The sequence below is a fragment of the Furipterus horrens genome, unplaced genomic scaffold, assembly GCF_987537825.1.
Source record: "Furipterus horrens unplaced genomic scaffold, mFurHor1.1.pri manual_scaffold_5, whole genome shotgun sequence".
Taxonomy (NCBI): Eukaryota; Metazoa; Chordata; class Mammalia; order Chiroptera; family Furipteridae; genus Furipterus; species Furipterus horrens.
In genome coordinates, this window is record NW_028327175.1 from 193,118,383 (window position 1) to 193,144,426 (window position 26,044).

Here is a 26,044-nt window from a genome sequence, read left to right on the forward strand (position 1 = left end):
GTAAGATTATCTGTAAATAAGATGAAAGAAACTAGTCATATCCCACTGCAAGAGAGGACAGTCCTTACTAAGGACGGCCTGGTGGTCCCTCTAAGGTCAGTGATGATGACTGATAGCTAGCCACTCTCTCCCCACAACCTAGTTCCATATAAGCTACAGCTGTCCCATGATGAAAGTAATTAGACATGTAGAGTGTGCAGCACATTTAGAAAAATCATCCAAACTTTTTAGGATTTTGCTATATGGACTTTCAACCAAAAAATGGTCTTGCAAGATAATGAACAATGATTCTTACCTGTACCACTCCACTTCCAGCATCTCACTGTTCACAAGGAGGGAAGAGGAGGAGGGGTTACTGGGGAGCAGCCAGAAACAAAATCCCCATCCTTTCACCCAGAGCAAACAAGCTGCAGGTTAGGGCCCTGACAGTCACTGCCAATCCCAGTTCCACAGCACTGCTGAGGCCTCTGTGCATGAGAGTGGGAGCCTAGCTCCGATACAGAAGTGCCAGAGTTTTCTTTAAATTCGTGTTCTTTCGGAAGGGAGACACTGTCTTTTTCTTTAATAGCAAAAACAAAAACATCCCTTTGCCTCACTGTCTATAAAAATGCATCCACATGAGTTACAAAACTCTGCAGCAGATGTGACATAATTCCTGTTTCTAAAACAGAAGAATAAATTATTTTTTAGAGAGAACAAGAACAGGAAGATGGCAGCCCCTTCCAACTTTAAAATAACATAAGTAGGGTGTCTACAATTGTTTTCATGCCAAGAACTAAGACGGTACCTTGAAGATACGAGCACTGGTCTTCCCAGGTCCCCCTGCCCCAGCCTGCCTGTTGATTATACGACCCCCCAGCAGGGGCAAAACTTCCCAAAACCTGTTGTGAAAAGGGGAAAACTAGGCAGAAAAAGGCAGGTGAAATCCTACATCAAATACCTTGGTATCAGATTAATTTTAAGTGATTGTGATGACGGTGAAAGAAAGCAAGTGGCTCAGAAAAGGCAAGAGCACTCACTGTCAAGGCCAGGGACCGGCTGCGGCCTGGGCTGGCTGGCACGCCTCCGGCACGGCTCACTCCTCACCCAGGAAACCAGGTGCTGTCACAACAGCCGGACGCTCTTACGTGCGTGCTGCAGTAGGGACTGAGAACACACGTCCTCATCTCCCTAAACGTGCACGGCACAGCCCAGTGGACTGAGGACAGACACGGGAAGGAGGAGGGCGTGAAGAAACAGGGAATAAACGTCCTCAAAATAAACCACTTTCTGCGTGATTAAACATTACTAACGTTACCAACGCTCATATAATTTTTTTTTTAAAGAATGTCAAATTTGGGGACCTCACCCCAAAATGTCAATAACCACAAGTGACCTTTCATGGGATACCGTTGGTGTTTCGTTTTTTTTTTAATAAGTGTGGTAAGGAGAGTTCCAGTCACAGCATAACAGAACTTGTGTAAGTCAATTAATGCAGTTTGTAGTTAGTATATCACACAGCGGTATTATTCAGTTGGGGAAGGTTAACAGTTGAAAACATGACATTTTAATTTCCCGGGAGTAAACTGAGAAGTAACTGTCAAACCGTCACTGGGAGAACATGGAAACAGTCAAGCATCACGCACCTACAGAAAGATAATTATCTCCAAATTTAGGAAGTAGATGGACCTGCCCACCCGCCTCTTCAAGCCTATGCTTAGCACACGTGCAAAAAAATAAAGTACAATACGTACAGCTACTGCAATTATTACGATCATTTTCCTTTGCCCTTGGGTGAGAAACACCTGACAGCTACATGCTGAGCTATGCTAACACAACTAAACCTTTCACTTTCTTTAATAGTAAAATTACCATGACTGAATCATTGCCTTAAAAAAAAAAAAATGCATTCAAGTACATTACCACTTATTTTAAATAAACATCAATTGTGAAACAATCAACCTTGAAAAGCTGCATACTTTTTTTTTTTTATCCCTGATTACATTTCTATTTATTCACTGTGGTAGACTGAAACATTGTATTTTTAGAGACTAACTACCACTTAATTTCTTACCAAAAAAAAAACAAAAACAAAAAACAAAACAAAACCTAACAACAAACCTATGTAATGTAGAACAGCGGTGAAGCAAGAAAATAAGAACTGTGATTAAAAAGGGTGCTTGTGCCACATTAGTACATGAGAAAACACAATTAACTCAGAGCACAGAGCACATGGTTTACCGAGATAACACTCTATTACATTCGAGGACTGGACTGTGACCTCAGCGCTGCGCTCAGGCCACCAGAGCCCTCCCACCAAAGTCCTTGGGAGGCCTTGCACACAATCAGGAGTGTGGAGTTCCCGTCCCACCAGTAACGATGTGTGTCATCAACACTGATTATGGGAATACTGGTTGGATGCCAGCTCCCGAGTTTTAAGTTTATCTCGGTATATCCTCCAAAATAATTTGTATGCCACAGTGCTTCACAATTCCCACGCTGCTGCAGTTCCTCCATCAAAAGAGGATCAGCTCCAAAAAAAAAACAAGCAGCTTATCTTGGGGCTTTTTAAATCACCTTAAGTTACTCAGTTCTGTTGATCCAATTATCCACAGCGCTGCAAACTCTCAGCATTACATATGAACAGCGGTGTGTACATTAACGAAAAAGATAGCAACATCTGAATGTTTTGTAACCTTCTAAAAAAAAAAAAAGCCACTCTTAATACAGTAATTAGAAAAAGAATAACAACCTTATCCCTATAAATGTTTTTAAAAACTACATAGCCTGTGTAATTTGCCAAACAGCTTACTTATATTTATAGGTAAACTACTTACAACAGTGACAGGAGATAAGAACCTCTAGTCTGAATACAGTGGTAAGAACAGAACGTTTGGAGCCCTTGCCAATACACCAACACCCATCACGTGCATATTGAAAAGGACTTCTGAATACGTCAGCCTTCCGGTTTACGGATCAGCAGTTGGAACTGTCTGTGTCTCTTATTTTTTCAGCGCCATCTTCCTTGTATTCTGCTTTAATTTCACCTTCGTCATCCTTGCGTTGAGTTGGGTCTTTCTCGGCAACCTGGTCTTTGGTTTGGGGTTCATGTGAGGAAACAGGATCTAAAACTACAACTGGTTTAGCTTGTTTTTCACTGGTGATGTACTGTCTCCTCCATCTGGTGTTACTGGGAGGCCTAGGGAATGAACAGTTAAACAAATGAGAAAATTAAAAAGCAGAGAGAGGAAATATTTGTCTTTCATATTCCTGAATTCAAGCAAACAAAAAATCCAAAATGTTCTTAGCCTAATTAGCATGCACAAAGTGGTCTTTGAGATGCCAGCCATTTAAAACAGTGAAGCTATTAGATTACACATTAGGAGCACAAGGCCAGAAAAAAAGAAGGCGGAAGAAGTCAGAGCAATTAACAACAGAAGCATTAAAAAGCCAAATGCACCTACCTGCTTAATGACATGCTCTTCCCAGGAAGCACAAAGCTCAGGGACATATGCGGACCTCCCCACTGCCTGAGCCCCGGACTCCTGTCCCGCCCTCACTCAGCTGGGAGCAGCCAAGTGAACCCCTGCCTCGTGCCCCTGGGCACATGTGGCTGCTGATTAGTTATGAGGGGGCTGCCTGGACGAGGGAGCACATCATCCTCAGCACCGATGGACAGCGGGACACAAGGAGCACCCTGGTCAGAAACGGGGGCGAGGGGAGGAACAAAGGCTGATGGGAGAACCCAGAGAACCAGCCAAAACGCTAAGTTACTATAAACTTTTTCTAAACAGGAGAATCACGTTTCTTGGGAAATCTCTTACTGAATTGTAGGTGCCATTTCTCTTCCCACAGAGGCTTTCCTTTTCTCTCTTCTGATGCAAAAAGCTCCTGCTTCTCAAGCTGAGGGGATGACAATTTCCTCATGGAAAGGGATGTCCTGAAACACGCTTGCCATGTGTCACGGAATTAGGCAGCTGGCACCTCCTCCTCTCTGAAGTCATGGTCAGAAGTCACCACCCGAAGATACCAGGTTGCTGATCTGGTGCCTGACGGTTGAGGGGTGGGTAGTAGGCAGGGCGGGGGCTACTCAGACTTATCCGCTCTTCTTGGCAAACGCTGGGGTGTTAACCATGAGCCAGCACACCCCCGCCCACCTCTGGATGCCAGGCTCTGCCCACTGTTCTACCAGCCCATCACCTGGAGCTGATTTCTACCGTTCCCTGACTCCTGGCGCAGGTCAGACCCTCCGGTTAGACACTCTCTTACCACTCAGTACTCCCCCGCCCTTGCTGGGCTTACTACAGTGATAATTAAATACTGTGCAAATACGAGGTAAGCAACCCTGAAACGGACTGTTCGGCTTTGCGCCCAGGTCTGCCCTAGCCAGCACCGAGCACAGACTCATTTGTGGGGTCAGTGAGTGAGCGAGTACTAATGAACTGCATGGGAAAGGCTGGTGATGAGTGGGCGGACAGACAGCAAGGCTTTGGCGTGAGGAGGTCTGGAAGTCTCTCTTACACAACAAAACCACCAGAACAAACGATCAGCTACTGAGGGAGAACAGCCTGCTCGGTCCAGGCACAGGTGCCAAAAGCCGCAAACCCAACGACCACCGTTTTATCACTTTCTGACCAGTGCTAGGAGATTCATCCAAATCTTGAAAACCACTCCAGCGGGCTAGCCGGTTACAGTGTGTGATGTGCTCACAGCGTTAGGGGATTAACGCAGAACTCCGTCTTCCTCGGAGGGTGGTAAAGCAAAGAGGCGCCCAGGAGCCTGAGAGGGAAGCGAGGTTATCGTGAGGACAGACTCCTTTACTTTTGCCTTGATGGGGCAATGCCCTTGTTTAGATAACACCCAGACCCTGCTCGTCTACCTTGGCCGAGGAGCCACGCCTCAAGATGTCTGTTACTGTACTTGGGGCATCAGAATGGGCTATCATTTCCCCCGTGGTGCCTGGTTTGACTTTCTCTGAGCCCGGCCGCACCTGAGCGACCGTACCTATTGGGGTGTGGTCAGAGAAGCAGACACTATGACTCCCATGAGGGATTAATTACGGGAGTTAGACCTCAGGCAGCGCAGGGAGCTATCAGGCAGTCCTTGAAGTTTGTTGCCTCTGCGTCCGACGCTGGGCATGAAGTCAGCAATTCTGGCAGCTGAAAAGGAAGGTGGATGACAAGTGGCAAGAGCGGGAAGACAAAGCAGCGCTGCCTCTGTCCCTCTGGGTCTCCGCCTCTGATGAAGAAGATCACCTGCAGGATAAGCTGGGGCCCTTCCTTGTGGAAATGCACGTGCACCTGGCCTAGGACTGGAGAAGCTGGAGAAACTGAGGGCCAGCTGCTGCCACATGCCAACCAGGTAACAACATGCGTGAACTGTAACAGCGTGGACCTTCAGAGCATTAGAAAAAGCCTACTGTGTGACTTCTGCCTTCTCAATCTCATGCAAATTTCCCCGGTGGTTTCCCTAACCTAGAAGCAAATGGACAAGGGAATTTTAGGAAATGAAGTTCCAGCCTATCTAGGTCATTACAGTCAAAGCCACAAAGCCTGCAGCTCAAGGCACCAGTCTGGCTCCACCATCCTGGGTTTGAGCTCACTGTGCACAAGCCAGCCAACCTGCTCTGAGCGTGCAAAGAAGTGTTCATTCTAAGTGAGCAAAGTCCTGCCACCCATACTGACCTTCACCACTTGTGCAGGACGAGTATGGATGTTTTCGTGCCCATGTGTGTCTGCAGGTGCAGGGGCCGTGAGTACATCCTAAAAAAGCTTCCTTCATCGGCTGGAGGCCGAACACTTCCAGGAAGTGCTCTCGGGGCTTCAAGCCAGCAACAAACGAACGCTGATTGAACTGAAAACTTGGAAACCTGGTATTGTCAGGCTGAAATTGTCCCGGAATTGGTGCAGTCCAAAGAATTGTTCCTCTTTCTTGAAGTAAGCTTCTCAATTGCAGATTAATCTACTATGAAATCACAAAGGAGCTGGGGAACTCCGTTGTTGGTTAGCACTGAACTTGGCACAGGGGGCGATTTCTCTGAATCTGCGCGCTGAGTTTCTCGAGGTTAATGAGCACGGACCTGGAATTCCAATGGGTTAACACTAAGGGGGACTATGCTGGTCATCTCATCCCATCTGTCCTCCTCTCACAGATGAGGACAACGGCGTTTGGCGAGGGGAAGAGCCAGGCCTAAAACCACGGCTTCGCAGTAGCAGAGCCACAACAACAATCGGGAGCTCTGTGGCCACGTTCCTGCTTTTTTCCCACAGCAACATGCTGTTTACCAAAAGCATCTCCTACAAAAACAATGATGCCACAGGCTAATTCTGGTATGTTTAATCATTTCTTTCTGAATCGCTGTTTTCAGCAGCATCTTTCAGATATATAAATATGAAGTCCATTTCTTCAAGCTACCCTTGTTTTTTTTTTTTGTTGTTCTGCTTTTTCCCCTCTGTGACTTGTATCAATAGTTCCTCCTGGTTTGACATTGGGTCCATTCCTGGTTCCCATGGGCAGCTGCCCAGGGCTCCCTCTGGAATGAGGGGCCTTCCTCCTAGGCTTCGTTCTGGCTCCATTCCCTTCTATGGGAGGAGCAAGAGAGCCCCTTCAGCCACGGTGCCAGGAACCCAGGCTCCTTCTCTAGGCAGCTGCAGTGGCAGCTTCAGGAAGTTAAATCTGAAGTTTCTCCCTCAAGGTAAAAATCCCAGGCACGCAAATGCAACAATCCAATAGGACATGCAGCACACTATGATTCTGTTCAATTTTTCTACTTCAATTCTTCAGCTAAGGGCTGTGACCACAAATAATTAAAATTCCATACTCATGAAAAGTATGGCCGACCTCCTGTATCCTGCAAAATCTCCAAGTAGCCTTAATTTTAACAGGTGAGAAAAAGTAAGACTAAAATCGTGGGATGTTTAAGATGACAGGGATCACTGATCCCTTTTCATTTGTCAGATGAAGACATCAAAGAAGTGAGTGAAATAATTTGTCCAACGACGGACAACTTGTTAATAGCAGATGACAGGACTAAAATTGGGGAATCTTGATTTCCTGTCCAATATTTTTTTTTCTTACCACGGCATACCAGTAGTCATTTATAGTCTATTCAAATAGATAGTTTCACAGGTCATTTTAGATCATATGGTCAAGGGCTATTTCAAGACAAAAAGAAAAGGTAAAAGCAAAATAAAAGCTCGGAGACAATATACCAACCTATGGTACTCTACGAAAAAGCCTGGTGTCCAGGCCAAGCTGCGTGCCCTTTCAGAAAGCAGCTGGGTTTCCCCAACTGCAAGAGGGTCTCAGACAGGTTAGGCCATTTGCTGATAGAGGGAAAGACTTAACTCCAAACTGCACTGGTACCAGAAGAATCAGAACAATCGCAAACGGTACTGGCCAAGCTGAACTCCATGAAAGAGTCGGTGATTTCTCAGACTATACGACGAGATGAAAATGCGGAATTCTAATTTTTTAAAAAGCACATCATTGTTTGCATTCAGTGAAATTCCTTTCAAAATCAACTTTCCACGTTCCAATTACATCCAACAACATTCTAGCTAACATTTCGGCTGCAATTCAAATTAACTAATGCCCAAAAAGAGCCCTAATCGCTGTGGTCCTGAGCTCAATTGAATGCAATCAAAGCTCATGAAATGAAGGGGGAAATGCTTATTTCATGCAAATTCTACATATCCCTCCAGCTTAATTTTACTGATAATATAAAGGTGAGACATTTTGAACATTACAGTGAATGAAACTTTTTAAGCGGTGAGAGTTATTTTATAAAATGCTACCTCTGAAAAGCTGATTGCCAAACAGTAGAAAAATGGTTTGAGGCATAAATGCCAAGTTCATTTCTCTTTCACTTCTGAGGTAACTATCTTTCAAATCGCAACAGCTGGACTATTTAACACAATCTGGTGAATCAAAGTATAGTCCTTCTCTGGTCTCCCAGTGGGACGTCTGCATTAGTCGGTGGCAGCCGTCCAACAATGACGCACAGCCGGACGGTCTGAACTCTGTTTCATTTACAATAAAAATGGATAAAGCTGCAATCATACTTACCACCTTCAAGGACAGAAAACGAAAAGATTTAAATTCGTCTTTATAGAGTAGTTTCCTGGGAAAACTCCAAAAAGGAAGTCCGTGTTCTATTTCCCCTTGTGTAAAAATAAGTCTTGCTTTCCCCCCCAAGCCCTTTATATGGTCACACAGCAGCGAACGGCAGCGGCCGTGCCACAGCGGTGGTTTTCGTTGTTTCTCTCAGACACCCTATTTTCCAGGAGATTTTAATAACACTTGTCCCAAATTTCCCCAAATAGACTTTCAAAACACAAAAGGACACTTTCTATACTATTACCAATTCTGATGCTTTCAATGCAGGTAGAACAAAGCTAATTTCTTTTGGTTTTGTGTACTTTTTAAAAACTCCATTTTAGCTTCAAGAATAAATTAGTTTGTCAATCTGGGTCAGCTTCTATGCGAGGGGAAAAATAGATGTGATTTTACATCCTGAAAAATAACTGTGACACCACAGAAGGCCGCCATGGTTGAAAACCCGACAGCAGCTTCCGGATGTGGATTTGCCCTCAAGCTGAACAAGACTTCCTTTCCTACAGGTGACAGCGGTGGCCACAGCCATCTGTGTCCTCATGGAGCAGTGAGGGCAGCGCAGGCATCTCTGCGCAGGGTGACACCGCAGAGCACGCGGCCTACGGCCATGCCTGGTCCCAGGTCCTCATTCCTGTAGCGGAGGCTGGACCGTCGTCACCAGCACAACCAACGCTGATAGCGCGGGAACTCAGATTAATTTCAGGTCTGGCAAAGATTCTGAAATGGGCTGCACATTTTGGGGACCCCTTCCAAGGCTTTTTGTAATTTTGCACAACTCTAAGTCACCGTGAAAAGTCCATTCAGATCCCAGCTATTAAAGGGGGAGGTTATTTAAGAGAAATATCTGAAGAGGCAAAAAGTCTTCCACCAAATGACCACATATAACACCGGCTCCTCAGAAAAGGAGCCGTGCACTGAATGCTCGTCATTTTCATTCTAAGTTTCCAGAACCGCCTTTTTAAATTTGTAAAGATTTTTCTCTACATTTACTATACTGCATACTTGCAACTCTTTTAAGATGGGAAGTCACAAAGAATTCGGTGCGCTGCTTCATTTCGTTACACGACAGAGCAGATATCAAATGAAATGCGCTGATCGGGTTTCAGGAGTTAGGTCAATCTGTCCTTAAGTCTGAAGCTGCATGTAAGTTTCCATCAGCTCCCTCTGTTTGCATAAATACCCCACGATACACCAATAAAAGGAAACACACACACACTGCGGAGACTATTGAAAGATGTGTTTTAGAAATTTACAAAACACCGAAAGCCCTGTGCTTCCCTTTGCAGAAGCGATCTATTTTCTGCTAAGTCCCTTCCCATCCCAGGTATTTGCAACTGGAGCCACACGTTCCAAGGCAATTAATTGCTTGAGAGAGCCGAGCGTTTCTCGGCAGCACTTTAACGCCAGGTGTAACGCGGCCCCCACAATTAACCTGGAAGAAGCTGCTGTGTGTACGGCCACTCAGAACACGTCGGGGACAAAAGTGCCCGGCGGACCTTCCGGGCAGCCCACAGGATGACTCCTTGGGGGGTAGGAAGAAAAGGCTAAGTGAGGGGATCTCAACTTCCAGAACATCCAGTTGTCCGCTAATTTTGTTGTTCAAACTTAATGGCCCGTGTGCAGGCGCACAGGGAGCAGCTTTGTGGCCATGCTTTGCTGGGGCCCAGCCGCTTCCTGCGGTGTCAGGACACCATTCAGCAGTACTAAGATTACAGTTAAGAGCAGACAAAATCCTTTAATTGTCTGAGAGCATCAGATTAAGCAGTAACTTCCATGCAGTTCATTCTGCTTGCTGGTAGTCTCTTGTCAGAAACAAATGTCTCCTAAGTACAGGGAAGGTGCCCTCCGTTCTGCCCCCCACACCATGCACATGGGCACTCATGCTCACTCCCACTCACACAAAATGGGGGAGAAAGAAGGAGAGGCCGAGAGGTGGAAATGGTGGAGGTGGGAATGCAGAAAGAAAACGCACCCTCTCCCACCATGGGGGCTAAAAGAACTCTTCTATTTTCCATCTGGGGAACCAAACTTCTCTAAAGGAACAGCTGCATGACCAGCCAAATGAATTTCAAGCTGAGATCAATATTTGAGAGAATAATTTAAGTCACATTTCCCTTACAGTAAGTTAAGACTCTCAACTGCTCTTTGGAAACATATATCAAAGGCTCAGATTTTCTAGCTCCGATCCAAAAGAGTGGTGCTTCTCAATTTCATTTTGCTACATGAGTTTCACGCTGGAAATGAGGAAGCAAAACTGGAGAGACCAGTTAGAGGTCAACCAATGATGAAATCAATCTTGTTTTTAATTCAAAACCCTCGGAAAGGCAATTCCATTTTTCTTCCTTCACAGAAATGTTTGACTAATCACACTAACCAAGAGACATCTAAAATTTATCTTTAATCGGCTACCTTTGGTATTCAGTTAATGGCTCAACCAAGATGAACTCTAGAAGAATAAATCTGTGTGGGGTCAAAAGTCACATGTATTTAGAGATATGATAACTAGAAATTACAAGCAAATTAAAATAAAAATGGTTTTATAGGAAACAAACATTTTTCTCTGGAAATTGAAGTCCTACAATTGCTACATGGGTTTTCTCTTTTTTTTCTTTTTTCTTTTCTCAATTCTTCCAGGGCACAATGTGACCTGTTTTGACTTCTCAGACAAAAAAGGCAAGTAGCTGCCTATCTGGTAGTTAAAGAGGAAATTTTAAAAGAGCTTGATAAAGGCTTAGGGAAGATCTGGATTGAAGAATATCATGATGAGGTAGAGAAGTGTTACCTAGATGAGTCTCTGGCAATTGTGGCTTAAAAGCATCTTTGAGAATGACCAAGAGATGAGGACACAGCTATGAAATCACTCAAATCACACCAATTACAATGGACCCTGAGTTCACTTTCAAATGGATTCTCGCCTTTTGAGCAAAGTTTTATAGAAGGACCATAACTAGATGAAATGAAAAATCATCTTTGAGGTGGACTGTTTTATTTAGTTGACACTGTCAGGAGGATATTCAACCTTCCTGAAAGCAATCAATAGAAAAAGTGAACCTGGGTAAATAAAGCTCAGTACAGACAAGCAGGGCCACGTCTAGATTTATTAAGAGTCAAAAAAAGCCAGTGGCAAGAAGATAAGATACTCTTGGGCCTCTGCCTGATTGTGGAGCAGAACTCTTAAGACCTGCTCACCTTTCTCCACACTGAAGGCCCACTCGTCCTACCTCTGTTTGTAACAGAGATGTCCTGAAACACGATGACCAAGGGACACTAAGCACAAAGTCAGGGCCCTAGCTGGTCATCAGCCAAAGATGGAGCTCCCTCAGAGAGGTACAGCAGGAAGTGCATACAACCATAAAGTTTACTTTGGCTGTAGAATGTATGAAACAACAGGATTCACAGCGAATCATCCTCATGTGATCCTATTATATTATCCAACGATAGAGTCCGATATGTTCACCAAAGTGTTTGACTGACTTCTGGGAATAAACTATCCTTTGGTATTCTGAAATGTCATTAACTTTTAAAAATGTGTAAATTAAATTTACGCCCAAGACTAAAGTAGCTTAGGCTGGTATTCTGATGCGATAATTTCCAAAGTTTATTTGTGAAGCATTGCCCCTTTGTTGGATGTCTGACATGAAAAACAGTAAAGTAATTCCTTTCTAAGTACTCTTTAAAAGTCTTCGTGTTAATTCAGACTGGCTCTCCTTTCAGAAGTCTTTGCTGCACTAAGAAACACTTCCTTCCCTTGGCAAGAGATATTTTAATCGCGTAGGCTAGCCTTAGGAAGAGGGAGAGAGATGAGATGCTAGTACCTGTGAGTAAGCAGGGTCAGAGGGGCAGGATGTGAGCATCACTGGGCTAACGGAGAGCTTTGACTGGGGAACCAACACTTTCTATACAAGAACCCTCAAGGTCGCTTTCTTCCCTCCGTCCCTCAAGTTTTGATACATTCAGAGCAGTATGCTATACTTCAAAACTATGGGCTTTGGAGACACAATGAAAAAGGTTCAGATAAAATCTGACCCAACTATGGATTAGGAACAGACTTTTCGGCAAATTGTTTGTCTCACTGAACCTCAGTTTTCTCATCTTTAAAATGGGGATATGTCCATTCTGTATGTTTGGGAGAATTAAAACCATCCATGAAAGTACCTGGCTCTCAGAAACTACAGCGACAACAACAAAAGACCACAGAAGCAAATTCCAAAGTCCTGAGCCTCCTTAACTGGACACTGGTTCCAATACGCACAGTCTTCACCCACCATCCACAAAGACACCCTGCTAGCCACAACTTAGGCACATTTCCTCTTGAATGGGTAGTATTACATATGGATATACATTAATAACTAATTGAAGAGTAATAGAAAATATTAACTAAAAAAGAGGAGAAACATATAAGAAAATGGTGTAGGCTTTTACCCCCAAAATGTTTTCCCAATTTACTTCGCCTATATCAGGAAAACAACATCTGCATTCTACTGATAACAGAGCTAACATGTTTCACAGGATTAAAATGGAAGACAATCTTACTCAGATCTAGGCAAACCACATTTCTTACTTATTGTTCAACTTACATTTGTTTCTGAAATATGAACTTCCTAGGTACCCATTAATCAAGACCCCAGAATGTGTACATTTGAAACTCGTCAACCTAACTGGAATAAAAGAAGGAAGGGTAGGCACCAATGAGCTTTGACTTGACTGTGCTACATGGTATTTTTCTGTACCTTTCCTTGGGAAGCCTGTCAAGTGTCTGCATCACATTTTTTAAAAATGTATCTGCAGTGGGGGTCAAACTCATGGCTATTTCCAAAAACTGAATCCACTTTCAAAAGCCAAAGTCATTTGGAAACGTATGTTGAACATACAGGTGACTACAATAAGCCATATCTTTTTTGAGCACACCAAATACTGACACTAGTCCTCATCACTGTGCCACCCGCAGAGTGACTCCAAAGCACTTGATGTTTCAGCCACGTTCTGCCCCCCAAGATCCACAGGGATGAGTATCCAACTGACATGATCTGTGATCGGGTATCTCTGATCCAAAGGGGGCTACAAGCATCTGGGGCAACAGGGACAGGCTGGGAGAAGTATCCCAGCCCTTCAGAGTATGGTAGTCCCTCCCTCTATCGCGGTTCACTATCGTGGCCTCACTGTATCACGGGATTTAAAAAATATATATTTAATTATTTATTGCGGATTTTTCGCTATATCGCGGGATTTTGCGGTACTGTGTACGTATGTTGTTAAAGTTACGTAGGTTTAAGAGTGTAGAATAAATGTAAGGTTCCTACTTCGCAGGGGGATCTAGAATGTAATACCCGCGACAAGTGAGGGAATACTGTACTACTCTGAAGGGTGACAATCATTGTGATTCGACCTTGTAAGTTCTGATGACGTCATCGACAAATGAATTATTTTACATTTCGCGGTTTGTGTGTGTTTTACTGTATTGAGAGACATGGTACAGGTAAAAAATATGTACTTAACTCTTGTTTCTTACCTTAACTATGAGCATCTTTACCAAGCAACCACATGAGTGAGGGATTATTGGGGTTCTAGGGCTGAAAGGGACTCTGAAGAGTACCTAATCTACATGACTCGATTTTAGATTAGAAAAAACCACCACAAAAAGAAACCAAAACACAGAGGTTACAGCTTCCCCAAGGAAACCTGGCCCAGTCAATAAGCCAGGTGTCCAGTATCCAAGCTTTCAACTCTAACTTTTGTCCTTGATTATGTAGTAATGGCTCAGCGTTATAATTTTAACGTAAGGTAGAAAAGGAATGGATTAAAATACAGTTCAGATATTATCTCATTTACATGACAACCCTACAAGGCAGGCATTATTGCCCTCGTGGTACAGATCAGGAAACAGTCATGGATTAAATAACTTTCTCTAGGTCAAAGATACTAATGGTAAACCGGAGAGCAGAACCCTACCTAGTCTACCTAACTGTAGAATTTGGTTCTGACGTCTGCTTACCACCCTATGTACAGGCATGGGTTTAGAGAGCTGACCACACTGCGCTTCCCTGTTACTGACCTCTCCAATCTACAGGCTTTTTGCTGGTGGGAACACAAATCAGTCTTGTTTTCCTGACCCTGTGCAACATTCAGCCTGTTAGCAGGTACTGCAGCTGTCTGAAAATAATTTTAAAATTCTATAATTTGGAATTTTCCCTATTTTGCATTCAACATCCCACCTATTGAGATTAGCTTGAATCAGTGAGTCTCACTATATTGTAACTGTCAGGAGAGAACATGAAAGCTCCGTCTCCTTTGGCCGGCTCTTTCCCTCTCACGGCATCAAGGGAGATTGTGAGCATAATTCCTGTCTCACTTAGAACCCACCAAAATTAATGAAATCCAGAGTCATTGTTTGATTTAAGAAATTATTACAAGATAGTATATACTTACTAGAAATAATGAACAGCACACAAATACTCCTAATGCTATTATCAAATAGAAACAATTAGGCTTTTCCAAGTCCTGATTATCTTTTCCTTTCGTTTGCTTCTTCGTCTTCAAGAAAGCACCTTGCTTTGATTAGGCTGGTAACAAAAATATTAACTTTAATTACCCTTTAATTAAGTATTAATGACATCTCTTGCCTCCTCACAAGTCCCTAGGAAATAAATCCATATACTGTATGTATCTCTGGCTCTATAATTTACCAGACAGGAGTTAACGCAATTATTTGGGATACGCACATATGTCGATTTTAGGAATTTATTAAAAGAAATTTCTAGGAATAGCTTGATGTTCATTAATTTTCTGGTTAAGCAAAGATCTTATGCAGAAAACACCTTTACTTCTACTCTTACTTTAAAACTCTTCTTAGTAGATGAGCAAACTTTCCATGTCTCCCTGAGGCCAATCAAGTGAGCATACCTGAACCTTGCTTCTACAACAGGTGGTCTGTTGCCTTGATAACTTTATCTTGTGTCTGTACAAAGATGCAGAAGATATGCAAAACTGAGCTGGATATAAATGACTCCCAGGCATTTAAAAAAAAAAGTTTGAAAAACCAAATAAGCCAACGAAACAACAAACAAAAATCTTTTATTTCTGGCTTATGTACAGTGTAACTGTTAAATAATGGGGGGATTCTGGTTATTTGAGTATTTTAATCAGTTGATATTCTGCCATTCTGTTGATACTAAAAAATGTACTCATTCTGTTCATTTACTCAACAAATATTTACTGAGAGCCAACCATAAGGCAGGCATTTTTCCCAGTATTTAAGATACGCCTGGAAACAAAACACAAAAAATGTCCTGTCCTCATGGAGCCGACATCCTAGCAGGGGAAGAGAGAAAATGAGCATTAAGTATAGTAAGTAAAGCATACACTCTATTAGAAGAAAACTGCTGTGGGGAAAATGGAGCATGTGAGGGAGGAATCAAAGTTTAGAGGAAGATGAGAGGCAATTTTAAATAGGGTGGTGGGGGCAGGCCTCATTTAAAAGATGACGTGGAGCAAAGAAACAATGGGGGTTGAGATAGCAGGTCATGTAGCTGGGGAATGACATTCTGGGCAGAGGGTACAGCCAAGCAAAGGGCAAGAGTGGATCCAAACCTGGACAGAGAGGCCAGAGTGGAGGGAGGAGCGGAGGGTAAGGGTAGAAGGGACTAGGGGGTGGGGATGGAGGTGGGGGTGGTGTGTGTGTGTGTCTGTTAATGTAAGCACTAGAGACTGCTGTAATTAACCCCTTGACCTCGAGTCCCTGTCAAGAGCCCACAGTGTCACTCACCTGAAACACTATGGCAGTCTCCCCACAGATCCATATAAACTAGACAGTTTTAAAAAGCAAAGGAAACATGTCACTTTTAACTGCTGATCTGACTTCAAAGTGCTTGGACAATTCAGGTCTATGAGATAAGACAATGTGGTTTGCCCCTACCTTATGCTTTGTAGAACCGAGTATGCTTATTGGCGGCAGCCAGAAACAGTCCTGAAAATAACCCTTTTCGTTGCTGGCAGCGAGATTCGTTTCAGGGAATCCTGATAATTTGCATGAGTGTTTACCTTGAAAGCTTACATATAACTAAATGATGGTAAACTTCTTTTCCTCATTGCAAAGCTAGGTTTAACCGTGAATGAAGTGAATAATTACCACGTACATACAGAAAATGCTCGGATTCATTTGGAGAGTCTAATTGTACTTAAACAGACTTTTCAGAAAGGTACTCCTCTTTGTTAAATGGCTTTTTTTTCTATGAAAATAGATGGTATTAGTTATTGCAGCTAAAGAATGTCAAGAACTGAATAATCAAGCATTAGGTTACAAAGTTGGAAAGTTAATACCGCAGCCGAGTATTTGTATTAGTGCTTTAAGTAGATAAATTAAATTGAAATGCGTTTCTTGAGCAGTCATTGAACAAGCAAGATAAAAAATAAATTAAGCTTCCCATCGGCCTTTATGGATTCTAACAACGGCATCTGTCAACACATAGATCCTTTTCACTGTCAATTCAACACATTTTGCAGACCTTGGGCCTGCAATTATTTCATTTCCTTCCTTGGGAATGTAATTTCCACTTACTTTTGGAGAATAAAAGGCAGACAAAAGGAAAAAGGAGTTGCCGTATTTTCTGATTAAGATTATCTGTGTAAAATGGTAAAGGGAAAAAAAAATCTATACACACACACTGAAGCATTTCTCAGAAACTAACTTGGCGGAGCCAAATTGCTTTTGTGTCTGGATATTGGTTCAAATGTAGCCCGATTGCTGATGTCAAATTAGATGTTAAACAAATCTAACAGGAGAGATGAAGAATGAATATAGATCATCTTCCTGTTAGAACTGTTCAAATGACTGTAGTCAGAAGAAACACACGACTGCAGGAGAAAATGTGCTTTTAAACACAATGAAATTAGATAAAACTGTAAATCGGCAAAGAAGGCCATTCATTCCGAAAGAGAAAAAGAACGTTAATAGTACCAATGAGAAACGCAAGAATGGAAGAAAATACCAGCTGGCAAAAGTAGATCTAAATGGAATTTCACCTTCGTTTGTCCAGCCTTCACCTTTTAAACTAAGACAGGTAGAGGTACAAAGAAAGGTTCTTTCTCTCCTGACAGAACCGGAAATCAAAGGTTTCATTAACCATGATTACAATTACCTCAGCTGACCTGATTTATCTCCCCTCTTCCTTTTCTTCAAGTGACAAACCTTCTGACACCCTGGCAAGAGAACTAAAGCAAAACTCGACTCATTTCAAAAAGAGCCTGTCATTGTTACAAACAAACAGATCTCCCACCAAATCTGTAGGTAACACATTCAATAGCAGGATCAGCTCTGTGACAAAGTGTCTATACAGATTACTCTTTACACGGTATGTTTTCATTCTCAGGATAGAGAAATATTAAGGCTCATCTTTAAGTGAGGACCAAAAATAAGGTTGTAAAAAGGTACCCTTCAAAGTACGTTTGAAGATCTAGTTCTTCTCAAAGATCTAGTATCTTCTTCAGCTTCTCCTGAACCATCAAGAGATGATGCAAGCAAGCCCTTATCTTGAAAGAATGGTTGTCTTCTGATGGTGGATAATTATCACCCGAGTCAACTCTTTGTGCAGGAGAAGAACCTGACTACCCAAACAGTTTAGGGGCAGAAATCCTCTTTACACATGTCTGCTTCGGATGGGAATACAACCTCTAAACTAGGAGCCTAGAATCCAAAGCTGGCTCATCAAACGCAGGAAGAAGAATATTTACTGGCTAACCAAATCAAAGTCTCTCTAAAGAGAAATAAAGTAGAACAACACACGAGTTAAGTTATCACAGATTCTTCTACACACTATTTAGTAAAGAGCATTATTACTTACTGAAATGTAACCTTGGTACTTGTGCCTCCTTCCAATTTACACGGCCCTTCGCCTGGCCCAGGTGCTGGGCGGGACGGGCTGTTGAATTCTGCCTCCAGAGTGTCCTTGTTCAAGGCTGTTTTTGCTACACTGGATACAGAACCCAACACTGGCATGGATTTGGACTCTGAGGTGGCTAATATCCCGGTTGGACCTTAAAACCAAACACATACCTCAAGTTTAATAATTCTGCGTGATGCCGATTATCATGGTACTGAAAAACAGATTAGCTGGAAATCCCTCAGGAAGTGAAAAGGCCACGTCTGCTAAAATTTCAAAAGCATGCTGGAAAATGTTCCTATTAGAAATCTGCTCTGCTTTGGCGGTACTAGTCAGTGCCCCGGGACCACGCTGAGAAATTGTGTGCAGACTTTTAAAGAAACCAGCAAACCCCAGGCCATGGTTCCCTCACTGACCAGAGTCCTTAAAAATACTGCAATTGTGAGAACTCTTTCTTCTCCTGCGTATGGCTTTCTGACAGCCCTACTTGAACCATGTGGCCTCTTAAGAGTTAACTCCTCCCCAAACTCAGCTCTGCATTTTAAACACAAAATGGAACATGTCAAAAGGCTCTTTTTAAAAGGCTCATGAAGGCTTCTTGAGCATTAAACAGCTTTTATGAACATTTTCATTTTAATGTGATTGAGAAGTAAGTGGATTTTTTTCCTGTTAATATACAGACACGAGATTATAAAACCGAAGTGGCAAAGAGTTTGGCTGTTTACCTTTTAGACTTTTCTGCTCTTTGGGACGGGATTAAAAAAAAACTATAACAGGGCTGATTACTGAAATTATTGGCATATCAATCTAAAAATTCTGGGTGTTGAAGCTAAGATTTATTTTCTATCTTTAGAAAGATGCTATCTGAAACAGTTTTTCTTTTCAAAGCAAGATTCTAATATGTCTTTCTTGACACTTCAAAAGGAATCCTTTTAAAACAAAGAGATTTATAAAATAAGTCACAAATGTACAAATAAAATTAGAACTTCTAAAAATGGAACCAGAGGACAACTTTGAAAAGTGCCGATCAGAAGAGGACAAAACTTGGAATAAACCTTAAGACGTGTCACCATCTCCTAAAAAAGAAAAGTGGCACAAAGTGGGCACAACCCAAAATGCGAGCTAATCCCTCATTGACATGACACTCTGGGATTTTAATTTTTTATTTGTATATGAATGTGTCTGATTATTACAACAGTTTCACATATCGACTCCAAAGCTGAAGTTCTAATTAAAAACAAAAACAAAAACAAAAAAAGCCCTGTCTACACCATTCTGTGGTGGCGCCTCCTATAGCCCTACCCCACGTGGGAGACACAGATCCTCTCTGGTCTAGTAGGAAGCCCCCGCTCACAAAGCATCAGTATCTGTTCTTCATTTATTTCATCGATATCATCCGGGCAGACAACTATGTGGTATTGAATATTCTGGTGCAAAAGGTCTTTTCCCCTCCCACCTAGGTTAAGCCTCATGCCGCAGGGGGGTGTGGGAGTAGAGAGAAAAGGGCAGAAAGATCAAGAAAGAAAAGTTCCTGAAAATATAAATATGAAGCTGAGTTCAAGAATAGCTTCAGAGCAGCTCTATTCTGACCTTGGATAACTGTTGACAATGACCCTAGACAGCTTTAAACAATCTGTCCTTGTAGGAAAGCCAGATGGTTCTGAATGCACCAACGCCTACTGCCTGCTCTGCCACTGAAGTCAAGTAAAAAGGAGAGAGTGGGTGAGCTGGGCCACAGCTCTTCTTTTTCCTACATACAAAAAGAAAGAAAGGGAAATGCATAATGTGTAAGAATATTATTATTGCTTCCTGTTTAAGCTGCTCAATGTTTTCCAAGAGGCACTGGCTATTCTTTGAAATGTCACTTTGGGGGGCCACAAGTCTAGGCGGGACAAGGGAATATCAGTTCGGTGCATAGGAACATTCTAAAGAAAAAGGTGCTTCACTGGCCCCTGGGGGAGATACCAACTAACCTGGGACCTGAGTTCTGCAAACCTCAGGCTGCCTCTGCTACTCTGAGGTGCCTCCTTTCTCCACTTTGGGATCTCAGGTTTAGCTTTCCCATAAGCCTTTTTGTGCAGTAAAAAAATAAAATCCCAGAGAGTCAAGTGTACCTGAGGCACGAACCTATCAAATGCATCTCGGTCATTGGTGCCCACCATGCAGCGGGGCTGCTTTAGCATCCTAGCCCACAACCTTCTGTCCTGGAATTTCCTCTGTCTTTCCACGGCCTTTAGAAGACTTACATGGTAAATACCTCTTCCAGCTTGATGCCAGGAAGACATCCATACCATCTTTTTATAAAAGTATTTCTTCTACTAGTTTATAGAGTTTGTAGGTTTGTTCCTCACCACCCACCCACCCCCTTTTTTTTTTTTTGGCTACTAGGGAGCTCAAAAGAAAATTTCTGCTCAATTATAAGTCACTCACCTAGGTACATGTATCCTCTCTATCCTGCCAATTACACACTTCTTATCTCTCTAAATAGTGATTCTATTGAATATATACCTTACTCTAGCTTCCCTCAAATGATTCATTAAATGTCTGCATATTGGTGGAATATAACCAATGAAATAAAAGATCCTCACCTTGCCTATAAAACATGCCCCTACCTTTATCCATACTTTGAAATATTCAAATTTCCACATTGGCTAAAATGAACACGTTCCCTGCTTTCTCCCACTGAAAACTGACTTTGAAATAGTGAGTGCTTCATGTTTAACCAAGTTCATGGTTGAGATCAGAATGTTTTTGGAGGAACAAAAACGTCAGCCGCAAAATAAAAAATGTAAAAGGCCGAGCACTAAAATGGCACCCACAAAGTCCTAACAATCAAGGGCGGCCACGTGAGTATGTTAAGGATGAAATGCTGGAAAAGTCACAGCACTGATTAAGTCGCAAAATGAATAATGACTCACCATGGAGGCTGCTAAATGCTCGTAAACCAATCCCAAGGAAAAAAATACTCTTAGGCACCCCTCAATTTTCCTGAGAGGTGGTTGTTGGGGGGTGACAGTTCTTATAGGATTGTGACAGCAAAATTTCCAGACCAAACTAAAAACTGATTCGTTGTTTTAAAGAAGGAAACAAAAGCTTCATCTTCTTATAATAAAGGTCTGGCTGGTGTGATGATGCTGCTGGTTTAAGAAACCAATTTATTCAATTGTTTAAGTCCCTATGTGAAAACAAGAGCTGACTACCGAAAACCCAAATCCTTAATATTCTAGCCACTTAAACTTGACATAAACACGATGGCAATGCAAGTTAAACTGGTACGATGCGCTAAGCGAACTGGACTTGACTCAACTGAGTCGGAACGATGCAGCCTATTAGCTGTAGTTGGTGATTAGTTTTACTTTAGGTTTTCAAAGCCAGCCTCCTGGCCACAAGAAGAAAACCTCAGAAAGGTGTCTGCTAATTCCTATGATCAAGTTGATGGAAAAAAAAAAGAGACACACAGGGTTAGTTTGGGAAGAGATTCTGGTGCCCAACACCTGCGTGTCATGACACAGATACAAATTGTGAGCTCAAGACTTGCTCAGATGGCCACAATGAGTGACAGAGCTGGAAGTTCTCATTCACTTGGCTCACAGGCAGAGACACTAAACTAAATGCATATGGAGAACTAAGATGACATCTCTGCATTTGTAACTGATGTGTAATTGCTGCTATTGCTACTGATTACCATGTGCTGCCTTTGGGCCAGGCACAGTGCTAAGCTCTTTCCATATATTGATTGACTTAATCCTTAGAATAATCCTCTGAGGTACAGCGTTTCTTATCCTAACGTTATAGATGGAGAAACTGAGACACAGAACGGTTGGGTAATTTGTGTAAGCAGCAGCAGGTAGTAAATGGCAGAGCTGGGATTTGAACTCACACTGTCTGGTTCCAGAGCCTGTATTCAAGGCTACATTGTTGCACTAAGCAAACCAGATCTATGAAAGCCTGACTGCCTACAAATAAACATACCAATAAATAAAAATACCGTAAGCATTTTTATGAAATAGCTATAAGTACCTTCGACTATCCAATACTTCTCACTCACATTAAAATAACTTTAATAATCATTTTAAAAAGAGAATTTCCTGTTAAAAAAGGACTTAAAGGAAAGTGCTTCAGAGAGGAAGAGGAGAGCCATGGAGAAGTCAAATCAGCTTACTACTGCTATCTGCTTCTGTTGTCACCTTTCTGCGACGCAAAATCCTTTCTAACTCAGTCTCGGGCTCACTGATTTCAGGGCAGTCAAGGGATTTTAAGCTTCTTGAACTAGTGGATTTGTTAAGTGTCCCCTAAAGTGAAAACAAAAACAAAAACAGAAACAAAAAGGTTAATGGCTTAATACAATACACAAAAGAAGATAAAAAAATCAAACCACCAAAACATTACCAGAATTTGAATGGAATTAGAAAATAAAATGAACTTTACATAAATGCACATACATATATATATTTTTTAAAGTGCGTTTCTTCAACAACATACAGCGCTGGAGCACTTAAGAAGATGCTACTGATGATGTAGGATGTTAGCTTCTCAGATCCAAAGAACATCCTTGATGAGCCAACTATACGAAGTTCAGGGTTGGGAAAGTGCCTGCACCTCCGGCACGTCGGTGATTAAGATTCTGATGTGTGCTGATCGGCCACGTGGAGAAGAGAGCAGACATGTTGAACTCACCTTAGAAGGTTACCTTGATATGGCAGCCACAAGCTACAGACCCGAAATCCTTGTGGCACTGAAAAATGTGGGGCTGATTCCTCAGAGAGAATGCCCTTGCCTGCGGGTGACAATGGTGTCATGGCTGCCAAAGGAGGCTCATAACGCTCCCCAGTGGCATACCGAAAGACATGCTGTGCTAAGCACACTGCGGTTTCATCGTGAAAAGAGGAAAGGAAGGACCCGGCATGGGTCCTCCAGAATCCGAAGGGGAGGCAGTGAATGTGTTATTCGGGGCCCAAAAGATTCTGAAGGACACAAGAGGTGCCATAAAGCTGTGCAGCTGCTGAAAACGGCACTGACCTTCAAGACTACAGGGAAAGGCCCAGACTGTGGTCCCCTGCCCTGGCTGCTCTAGGAAGTACGTTGTGGAGGGAGAGGTACGGCTTTCTGTCCCCGCTATCAAGTGTTTGAACAGAACACTAGCTGGGGTACTTCTCATGTGTAAGGATGTGGCACTCCACCGTTACAAGTGGTCTGTTTTCTTTCAGGAGAAATGCACACCATTTCTTAGAAACAGTCTTCCTCACCTGTGCCACAGACTTGGGGGAGGAACAAAGCCAAGAGAACCACAATATTTTGATCAGAGCAAATCAGAACTTCAAGTCTGGTATAACTTGCCTGACATGGTTTTAGGGTAAGAAGGCAGCGTTTGTCCACAAGGCTAAGGACCAGGCCAGCCTTTGTCAGTTCTGAGCTCAGTACAGGCCTTAATCCTGCGCTTTGTCCCCCGCTAACTTCCTGAGGATTCTGAGACTTCTACTGGCTAAAAATAACTCATGTTTCTTCATTAGCCTATGAAACAAAAAAGTTTGTAACATCAGGTAATTACAAATCTCATATGACACAGGCTATTATGTTGTTGTATTTAGAAAGGTATTTCTCACCCCCACCCCAACAACACAGTTATAGGAAAGCAGCCTGTTGTCAGGGAGGAACTTGACTAACAAGGTTAGATTATATTCTTTTGCTGTCAGATGCCTAACCAAACCTGATGAGCAAAGTCCTTAGATAAGGCTCACATTTTAATCAAGTACACATCCGCTACTCAACCCCACCCCGAAGTATGTCTTTCTGCTTTTCATTCATTGCAAATACTCATAAAATATACTCAAAGGAAAACCACATTACATGTAACATTAGCACAGCTCATTTTATAATTTAAAAATCATTTGGTTTATTTAACAGTTAACAAGCAGATCTGTACCTATTCATCTAAGAGTTACATCATAAGATAGGATAAACACTGATAAGATAAAGAAAGCAGAAGTAAAGCCAATTTAGGTTAATTTCTTAAAATGTACTAGAAAAACTCTTTTCAAATCATTTGTGTTTATAATTTTTAAAAACTTAACCAGCCGTACCTTATGTAAACAGATATTTTTAAAAGGTCTGGCCATTTTTTACTAAAACAACTCATAAAACTAATGCTACACTGTCTGAATGTCAAGGACATTCTGTGTGATTTTCCCAATGGCTGGAGTCAATGAAGACCTTTTACTGAAGAATTTATCTTTCACAATATTCTCTTTTTTACTTAAGACACCAGCATTATTACCCCAAATTCCTGGTTCGAATCCTTGATACTTTCTCTCCACTGACTGACCGATACAGCTGATTCAGCTAATATATAAGTAAACTTTAAATAGGGAGGCATTTATGGAAGAAAGGTTTCTGCATGACTCTCAGCTGAAATGATAAAGGAGCTCAGCTAATAAAGTACCAAGATTATCTTAATTATCTATTTATATTATAACCATAGATTATGAGAATAAATTAACTTAGGAACTATGTGGTATATACAATCCCTTCGCCTTACAGAGAAGAGAAACTTGAGGCTTGACCTTGAACTTGACTCTTCTAATTCCCAAATCAATACTTTATTCCTATTTCAAACAACTTTGATCATTTAACAATATTAGTCCCCATGTTAGTTAAATGTTCATAATACTGAGTAATCTAGTTGTCAGGTGGCAAAATTAACTACTCAACAATTTCTGGGTACTTTGAAAAACTGAAGATGTTTGAGAAAGACCTGCAAGAGAATGTTTTCAAATGCTATCTTTTGTTTCTTAGATTTAGAGGCGACTGAATTTGAAAAGAGACTTTAAGATTAATTTGTATTGATTTATTCTTTAGACACTGCCGTTTCCACTTTGAGTGACTTCTATATGATTGGGAAGACTCAAGAGGTTTCTAATACCTCAAAATCCTTGTGTGACTACAAGAAATTAACTGTATATTTTAAAATTTATAATACATGCATTTTTTAAAAAATTAAGTGTAAATAAGCTTGGAAAAATGAGTTCAATCAACACAAAGACTTTAAAAATTGGCTTGAAAGCTGTACAACTCAAAATACAGTGACGTATTCCCAACCAGGGCTTTGTTTTCTACCCAGGCGCTAACTTAGCAATAGGCCAGATCTCAAAGTCGTGGATGTCCTTTACAACTGAGGTCACACCTCATCCATTCAGCAAACATGCTCCATACTGAGTATATTCCTGGTTCCTGTGCCATCATGGTACTGACCAGGCTGTTTCTTGGCTTCTTGGCATCTCTTGGCACAGATGCTCACTTCCCATCTCAGGGTATATCCTGTGGGCTTTTCATCTTCCTTTCAAGTTTGTTTCTCACATGTCACAACTGCGAGGTTCGTTTCCTGTGCTTTGCTGGGTACTAAATTCGATAATCTTAATGGTCTGCACTCCAGCAAAAAGCTCTAATACGGCCCATCTGATAGGGGCTTCCTTTTTCTCTCTCTTACAAGAAGTCATATGGCTTCTTGGCCATACAAGCGATCCATCCCTGCAATGGGATGTCTATGGGGGTAGTAGAGAGTTGCCATTTCGCAAAGAAGAGTAGGGAGAGACACTGTGAATGCCACTTAAAAAAAAATTAATGCAAAGCCATAATATTGTCAGAATAACAGTTACAGTGGTATATCAATGCCAGATAAGGTAGAGAGATCTAATAATAAATCCAGGACAAGGAGGATGGGGCAGTCTGCAGGGAAAGCAAGATGTTTTGACAATTTTCATAATATGAAAATTATTTCACAAAACCTATTTCAAAAATTTCTCTCCCTGAAGTGGCACTAAATGATAGTGAACAGGGTTGGACTGTGACTATGATCTTGAAGAGCCATGTCACAATCAGTAAGCTTGCTACCATCCAGCATTCTCAGGGAACAGCTTCCCATGGGCAGTCAGATTTCACATGCATCTGCTACAGATGTCTGATTTTTCAAGTAAACCCAATTTTTAAAATGTCACACTTGGTAGAGTTGACTCTTTTCACTGATGTTCAGAACGTATACTCTAGAATCTCACGATGCCCCTGGGAGACATTTTCTGGAA

The 26,044-nt window shown here is 42.0% G+C and overlaps 1 protein-coding gene across 3 annotated transcripts in view; it reads right to left on the reverse strand.

Annotated features, from left to right (window-relative positions):
* Nucleotides 1–2,514: 2,514 nt before the first annotated feature.
* SHTN1 (shootin 1) overlaps nucleotides 2,515–26,044 on the reverse strand; it is a 97,595-nt gene continuing 74,065 nt past the window's right edge. The window contains exons 15-17 of one of the 3 annotated variants that reach the window (XM_090278663.1): nucleotides 22,132–22,261; nucleotides 17,931–18,123; nucleotides 2,515–3,178 (exon numbers count right to left, since the gene is read on the reverse strand). In XM_090278663.1, coding sequence (XP_090134789.1) covers nucleotides 2,956–3,178; nucleotides 17,931–18,123; nucleotides 22,132–22,261 — 546 coding nt within the window. In that variant the 3' untranslated portion in view covers nucleotides 2,515–2,955. Of the gene's footprint in view, nucleotides 3,179–5,015; nucleotides 5,833–17,930; nucleotides 18,124–22,131; nucleotides 22,262–26,044 lie in introns of those variants that run through there. The other 2 variants (XM_090278666.1, XM_090278665.1) reach the window with 2 other exon arrangements.